At 41.5% G+C, this 8745-nt stretch overlaps 1 protein-coding gene across 1 annotated transcript in view; it reads right to left on the bottom strand.

Moving 5' to 3' along the window:
• Positions 1-2415: 2415 nt before the first annotated feature.
• Positions 2416-8745, bottom strand: part of ncf4 (neutrophil cytosolic factor 4) — a 40758-nt gene continuing 34428 nt past the window's right edge. Inside the window, 3 exon segments of the mRNA XM_080755946.1 lie at positions 2416-3157; positions 7170-7235; positions 7909-8066. Coding sequence (XP_080612072.1) covers positions 2950-3157; positions 7170-7235; positions 7909-8066 — 432 coding nt within the window. The 3' untranslated portion in view covers positions 2416-2949.

Genomic DNA, 8745 nt, shown 5'->3' with positions numbered 1-8745 from the left:
TATTATAATTATGATCATTATATCCATTGTCCATTCGACAGTAATGTAGAAATGTATTTCTTTAATTAGAATGTCCAGCTTTCACACAAATCCTATAGAGACAATCAATAAGCATCATCATCAACCTCTCAATGCAATGCACCTTAATTAACTTAACTTCTAAAATGTGCACATATTATTAGGTACACTTTAAACAGTAACAAATAATGTCTTGGGAAAAACTTTCTTGGAGAATAGTGATAGTAGCCTACAGAGTGAACTCAACAATAAATTAATACAATAAATGATACTTTTGTATAATCACACAGTTCACACTATACCAAAAGGACTTCTGATTCTTTGAAACGGTAACAAAATAATACTAAACCTTTAACCGTTATTATGAATTGATCAAATAAACCTAGCCCTGGTCCAATGCTTACAGCATTAAAGAAATACATTTCTACATTACTGTCAAATGGACAATGGATATAATGATCATATAATAACATTTATGCAATAACAAAAATGTGGGCTACATCATGGAAGAAATGTGTTTAATTTAATGTTGAAAATGATTCAACATCTCGCTGTAAGCATTGGACCAGGGCTAAAATAAACCCAACATGAACCATACAGCTGGAGTCTTTAAAGCCTGCAGTTGCAACCCCTGAAAAAAATAAAATAAAAAAGAAGTTCAAACCGCAATTAGCCTAGGTCAACCGCAACAATGCTTCTAAGTGCAGTTGCATTGGTGTGGAGTTGACCTTAAAACGGTTTTGTTGCAAGGAGTTGCAACTGGTGTGGTTTGGGCTTCAAAGCTAATAATATAGCCACTTTAGCACTCAACATTACAGTAGTTGACGCAGGTGTTCTTGTGTTTCATGATGTAATTTGATGACACTGCTTGGTGAGTGGTGACTCACTGTCACCAGGCAGTAGGATGTCAATGACATCATGAAACACAAGAACACAGGTCTGCCTACATGACCTGTTCAAAACAACCTTTTAGTTGAAAACTGAAAACTGAAAACTGACATTTGTGTTACTTTTTGTGCCGTACAAACCTGTAACTGTAATTGCTTTCTTTCAGTGCTGTGCTGGTGCTGTAACCTCATATAACTCCATGGTTGTAAATTGTCACTGTGTGTAACTAAACAATAGTAGTATTAACAGGTGTAAACAATGAAGTGAACTGAAGTCTGAAGATGACGACGGCATGGCGTCATCGTCATACAAGTACTGTCCTAGATAAACCACTGCCTAATACTGCCCCCTAGCGTCTTGGATGGTTGGATGTGAATAAAACATTATGTACCTGCAACACGTGAAGGCCAGAAATTGAGCACTCTCGTTCTCTTGCTGAATTTGACACGAATACTCGAATAGGCTACTGTATGGCAGGAATTCATTGATATTTTAACCATAATATGGTATTCAAACTTCCCACATCCACACTTTCGGACATGAACAATAACAATCACATGGCTATCACATGACACTGATCACTGATCATCCCCTGTATCGCTTTTTCAACCTCTTGCCATCAGGACGAAGATACAGAACCTTGGAAACCATGGAAAAAGGTCAGTTTTAGACTTTAGTGGGAGTTTTGTCCCCTCAGCCATCGCGGCATTAAATAGACTGCCCCGCCGATAGGATCGTTCTGTGTACAGTGGGGAGTCTGGGGACCTCATGTTTTTGTATTGTCTTGATGTTATGATTTCTGTACTGTATTGTATTGTTTTGGTGTGGGTGTTTGAACAGACCTGTGAAGATAGCATATCCTTTGGGACAATATTATTATGTAGTTGACAGAGGTCCCTCAGGGGTCTATACTTAGTCTCCTATACTGTTTTTCCTCCACAACAAATCTTTTTGCTTGTAGATCTGCTCCTTTCAGCAAGAGTTCAGTAGGAGTATAACGCATAACTTCTGGGTATGATGATGATGTCACGTGCATACCCCCCTCTATTGTGAATAGGTGGGTATCCAGAATAGGGATGACGTTCGTACGGCTTTTACATTTACATTTTACAGAGGAAGATGGAGAAGGGCGAGAGAGACACGGACAGAAAGATGGAAGAGAGAGAGAGACTTCAGTGACAACATCTTTTTAAATTGCTACCCAGCCCACACACCTCACTGATGTATCACTTTCTCTCACTCGCAATCAGTCCCCATTAATCAGCTAGAGGTCCTGAATGACACGCACGCACACACACACACACACACACACACACACACACACACACACACACACACACACACACGCACAGGCTCAGTGTTTAATTATCCCTTGTCTACTGCTGTTTGTGTCTCTGTCAGAGAATGTCAGAACAATGCAGTTGAGAATACAATTTATTTGTCAGACGATAATTAAGATAAATGTGTAAAAGTTGAAACAATGAAAATGTTACAAAAGCTTATAAAATGTATACTGCTAGGATAATAATAATAATAATGGTCTTTAGTAAACTAGTGCATTTCCGTTGATGTAAAAAAACGGTGCAGATTTATTTGTCTGTCTTCATGAATGGTCGGACTTGCAGAGCAGTGCACATGTATGTATACAGACATATAGTACATATTGAACCAATGGAAAGTAGTAAAAAAACGCTTTGGACAAAACCTCTTAACTCCTTTGGACCCTCAAATTTTCTGCTAAAGCAGCTAAATCCACCACCTCTCCCCCTAGTGCAATATATAAAGTCACAACACCAACTTTGATGAGGCAGTATTGCTTTGTTTTCAAAATATAAGGTTCCCGACAGCAGAGATGTAGAAAAACACACATGCATGTTCATACAGGGCAGGCATAATATGCCCACACGCGCACACACACACACAGCATGGACTAATGAGCAACAGTGATTTCCTTTTTGTGTATACATGTGAATGCTAATTTAATTCTCTCTCTCTCTCTCTCTCTCTCTCTCTCTCTCTCTCTCTCTCTCTCTCTCTCTCCTCTCAGATCTCTGTGTTGTAGACAGACAGGTCAAGGGTCATGGTCACATACAGTTCCCATAGAAACTGATTGACGGGTCTCTTGACTGACCGCCGATGACCTCTGCTTTCCTGGATCATCAACAGGACATCCTCGTCATCGATGATGCGGATCAGGTCGCCCTCGGGGTCACGATAGTTCAAGGCTATGTCCTCCACCTTGAACACGGACCTGTGGGGAGGAGACAGAAAGAGAGATGCAACGAGAGAGGAAACGTTTATTAGGCTGCTAGTCTCGCGTACCCAGCCAGACGATCAGACTCAGAGACCCACTGATACTGATATCTCATTGCAACAAATGGGCTTGGATGCTGGAGAAAACTAACCTGACTCCGCCAGAGAAAACCAGTGCCAACAAACCTATATGCCTATATTGCTTTTACAACAATAATACCGGCTCAAACAAGGGGCTAATTTGGCTCAAACAAGATAAGAGGTTAAATTAATTTTGCTCCTACTGTATGCCACTAAAATGTTTGGGCAACTTCGCAGAATTATAAACACAACATATTTCTTACAACTGCTTTTTTTTCTCACACCTCAGCTGTTTCACACTTTCATAGACTATATATATAAGTAGAGAGACAAAAACAACAGAGCGTCAACAATAATGGGAAGTGATTGTGAACAATACTGAATACAGACATGACTGGAGACAGAGGCAAGCATATGCCCCGCCCCATTTTTGAGGGGTTCTAGCCCCTCCTATGTCCAGCTTTGAGGGTGTGTGTAAACACAAACATTGTCCTAACACAAACATTGAATGCCATTGATAATGAATAGCCAATTTTGAGTGCTTGTTCCACAAACATTACATAAACAAACATTGACGCAAACATGGACGAAAAATTGTGATTGGCTGGAATGAGATGATGTATGTTAATAAGAACGCCCCTCACTTCACACAGGTGTGAATTTCTTTATACTGTACACGTTTTCCCTTTTTTTATGCATAGAAGTGTATACTAAATTTGTATGTCTTTAAATGTTTTGATGAATTGAAAATAGAAGACCCTTATGTAAATAAGTCTTCGTCCTTTTTTCTGGTTTTATCATGATTTTGTATTGACCTGTACTTTCTTTGAACTGTTCCCATTCTACAAACTGTTAATAACATTTTCAATCAATCAAACCGAATGGTCTTTTTATTGGTTTTACAATGCTCTTATCTATCTATAAATGCACCATGTCTCTATACATACGTGTGTAATCCACGTAAGAACCGTTTGTCCCCACCGACTTCAAATTCGAAGTGCAGTGCCCCCCCGTGATGCTGCTGGGACAACCAACGGACTGCCTTATTGTTCGGTCGTATGCGTTTAGAAAGAAGACTCCACAGTGCGCTTCTTCTCACCAGGGGGGAAAGTGTGCCACGCAAAGCGGTCATGGTGTTTTATGTTTAAAACCTGCTACAAAACTACATAAATAACATTCTTTCTTGGTCAGTCAATCACATAGTCACCTGGACTGGACTAAGCATCGAGTCCCCCCAGTCTCATGAACAACTGAATTTCCAGTCTCATGAACAATTGAATTTATGTGATTGATTTGTTCGTCTACATATGACGTAGATTTTCCCTTCATTGCCAATGGCATTTAATGTTTGTGTTGCCATATTACGTCATATTTGAGGCCTAATTTCTTCTAATACCTAATTTCTCCTTTCATTGTCAATGGCGAATATGAGACGTGTGGGGACAAAAGTTGTATATACAGTAGGAGCGCCCCTCAAAAAAAGAGACCGATTCATGTCTGTGATATAGTTATCTAATTTTCTGCATTTTGAATCCTAGAAGTCTTTATGACACAAAGTATATCAAAACTCATAAACGTAAAAAGAAAAGAAAGGAACAGAAACCCCACTAATAACAGCATTTAAATCTTTAAATGTTTACCTGTACAATTTAAATCTAAATGTACAGGTAAACATATTGAGACAGCGAGAGAAGAGACAGAAAAAAAGGGAGAACAACGGAAGCGGGAGACACTTTCAGTGAACATCTGAGAAAGCTTGAGTGTATTTCAAAGGAGTGACAAGAGTCCCAGTAGAACTAATTTGAGGAGGGCAAGTGAGGAGAGCAACTTTACGACCTGCAATGTCTATATTTGCGACCCTCAGGGCAGCTGGCTGGTGAATTAATGGAGGCTTCTTCATCCATCTTGTTCCTTCTGGAATTGAACTGTACAGTAGCTTCTGTTCACTGTGATTGGCTCATTAGACACACCTGCTACACAGTACACACACTGCCCCAGTTGATCTGTGCACATAAGCAGTGCTTGACAGAAGCGGAACTGCAGCAAATGCATGCCGAGATATTGAACGCGTCAATTACCCATCTTGTTTTGCTGGTTGTTTACAGTGGCAATTTGTTCATGTTGAAGTTCGTTTAACTTCTGGAGTGGTTAAGGCTCGCTGAAAGAGTGAAAAGCCTGCCAAGTGGGGTCAGCCATGCACTTTTTCCTATTGGTTGACGTCTGGTCAGACTTGCACTTAGCACAGCGCATCAACAAAAACAACGCTCCACCCATTTGCTCCAATAGAATGAAAGTGGAATTAAGGGACACTGACGCTTCTGATGTGTCGTGCCTATAGTTCTCTGTGGGAGTCCTGGTCTCACAAACAAGACAAGGCAGCTCTGTGTGGTTGTTCATCAAGGAAGCACATGAGGTGGTGACTTTGTACCTCTCGTAAAGCCTTCTTCAAGAGGGTCTTGATTTCTACGCACCAGTGTCTGAGGTCAGAGGAATATACACATCTCAATTCATTTTCTGGATCACAATGGCCAGCTTTATCATTATTCATCAACTCTGCTAGAGTTTTTCTCTCAGACTAAGAAGTTAGAAGTAAAACTAAAGTGTTTTGTTGGGCACATATAAGTCCATATAACATCTCTTTCCACTCACTGACAGAAGGATTGGAGATGGATTATTTACCGTGGGTTGAAACTCCAGTGGAGAATTTTGTGACTGACTGTGATAAGACACAGAGTTCTTGACAGTATCTTTTGTATACAAATCCCTCAATCTTATAGCTCTAAACAAAACTCTTCCACTCCATTTGCAGGGCCTTTTCTTCTGTTTTCCCTGACTAGTTGAACAACCTTTTAGAGCACTAGACCGGCCACTGGCCTACCCGGGAACGATGCAAGTTGGGAATGCATGCCCGCCTGATTATGTGATACCCATTGTCAGAGTACCTGTCGTACCCGACTGTTTGTCACTTTGTCATCTGTGTTCCTTTAATGCCCATACACAGTATGGAGATGTTTGTATCTGTCTGTCTCTGTACATTTTCTTGCCCAATTAGCTTTCATTTTATGTTCCATAATCTTTTAAGTACCGTATTGATTTAGGAAGAGACGTTTCAGCCCATCAAAGGGAATCGTGAATGTGAAATGTGAAAGGCAAAGGGAATTGGAATACCGTCATATAGCCTGATTTATAGTTCCACGCTGGTGTCATACACCCAAAACAGCTCCCACGGCACAGTGGACTACACTTAGGTGCTCTTTACACGAGGATCGTGTTCATAAAAAACGGCAAAATAAAGTATAATTTGCTGCTGTCATTTAGACGAGAACCGTGTCCACAGGAGGTGAAAACGCAACGAAGTGAAACCACCTCCCAGAGTGGAAATCTTTTAGAACGCCGTTTCCTATGGTCTCCATATAAACAGGCAAAACGGTGGATACGCAAAAATTGTGACATCATGGCTTACGTCAGCTCTGGTCGGCTCACCCGTGTCCTACGTTTTTACATGGTGTCATAGGCATGCGTCAGTTGCTAGGGGAAACGAACAACAACAACCATGTCGGATAGTCCGGTTTGCTGGGGGTGTGATGAGGACGCAACGTTTGTTTACTTTCTGTGTAGAAGAAGAACGGAAGTAGTTCTACGCATGCGTGACTTATGTCTATGGTTTATATATGCGCTGCGTCACACGGACCCCACAAGGACACGCGCCACCTAGCGACCTGGCATATATATGCATGCACTTTGTAGCGTTTTCATTCAAGTGTGCGTTCTCATGTAAATGGTCCAAAAGAATGAGAACGCAACGGGACTTTGACGTGTTATATGGAGATGGTCGCCGTCTAAAAGAGGCCTTCGAATTTAACAATCTTCTTGCAAACAAACAGCTTCAAGAAGACCAGAGAGAACGGCCCAACCCCCCTTTACTGTACCTCATACGCGTGAGAAGGTCCTCGTATGAAGGCCGGATGCTCACGTCCTCTTCCACGCACACATCTCTACCGGGAGAATAATACAATGTTACTGATACCTTCGTCGGTTCACATGAGAGACTGCTATAGAGCGTCGCAGTCCCTCCTCCTTTCAGAACGACGAGTGGCCCAGGAAATGAATTCCAATGCATTTTTCCCATAGGCATTTCAAAACGTATTTATTTAAAGACCTTTTAAGCGCCGTACGAACGAAGCCAACTCTTGTCGTGACAAATCATGACAACACACACAATATTATATATATATATATATTATATGCATTGGGATTCATTTCCTGGGCCACTCGTTGTTCTGAAAGGGGGAGGGACTGCGACGCTCTATACATAGAACACGACAACGCAACACAATCCATTGCAGGTTTTACAGGTAGCCGCCAGGTGAGACAGACTACTACAGTTTGAAGTGAACTCATGCCTCATACCTGTGCAGTCATCTCATACAGGAATGGCAGAGTGCTAGGACATTTAGGCTGACGAGGTGATTAATGAAGTGTCAGCTGGTGTTTAATGGTGCCTAGATATTGAATAATCAACTCTCTCTCACACAAGCACGCACGCACGCACGCACACACGCACACGCACACGCACACACACACACACACACACACACACTCAAACACACACACACACACACACACACACACACACACACACACACACACACAAATGCATGCTCCCACCTGGTATCAACTCCAGAAGGTTTCAGCAGAAAGCAGCGCAGACAACTGTAGCCGCCTACGTATGGGGATTCTCCCCTGTCGCTCTCTGAGATGGGGAGGGGCTTAATGATGTTCACAAAGGATCCTGGGAAAATCCCTGTCTGATTGTTCAACGTGCCCTATAGAGGAAGTAAGCACAGAATCAGGAAACATTAAAGACAAATGATTGCAAGTTGGAGGAGAGAGAGAGAGAGAGAGAGAGAGAGAGAGAGAGAGAGAGAGAGAGAGAGAGAGAGAGAGAGAGAGAGAGAGAGAAGGACAGCCACAAAGGTGTTGTTGAAAACAAGATAAGAGAAAGTCCAGAGGAAAGAGTCAACAACTATAAATATGGAGGAGGAGCCCAAGAGACAAAGAAGCGCAATAATGAATCTAAAGAGAGAATGTGTCTTATGGAGATATGGAGTTAATACCGTTATAACAAACCACTCATTTAAAGTATAAGCAGTTCCATGATGTCCATGTCTATAATGCATTATAAACAAACCCATAATGCATTGGAATCTGCTTATCACAGGTGATCATGTGCCTGTGAGCCTGTGCTTGCCTGCACGCACATTATACACATGAGACTATAGCACACATCTAGAATCCTAATTTAGAATAATTTATCTCAAAGGAGCAATGACTTTGAGATAGGTCTTTGACCAGGGAGCTTTAGATTAGATTATAATCATTAATCTCTCCCCAATCCTCCACTTGACACACAGTTTTACTTAACAGTCACACCCGATATTGCTCTGTGAATCCCCTTGTTATATGACTGTCATGCTGGTTGACAAGGAGATGACAAGGGAACTC

The sequence above is a fragment of the Protomyctophum bolini genome (assembly GCF_963924005.1).
Source record: "Protomyctophum bolini genome assembly, chromosome: 3".
Taxonomy (NCBI): domain Eukaryota; kingdom Metazoa; phylum Chordata; class Actinopteri; order Myctophiformes; family Myctophidae; genus Protomyctophum; species Protomyctophum bolini.
The sequence above is the reverse complement of the archived record's forward strand: the minus strand, read 5'-3'. Positions and strand labels throughout refer to the sequence as shown.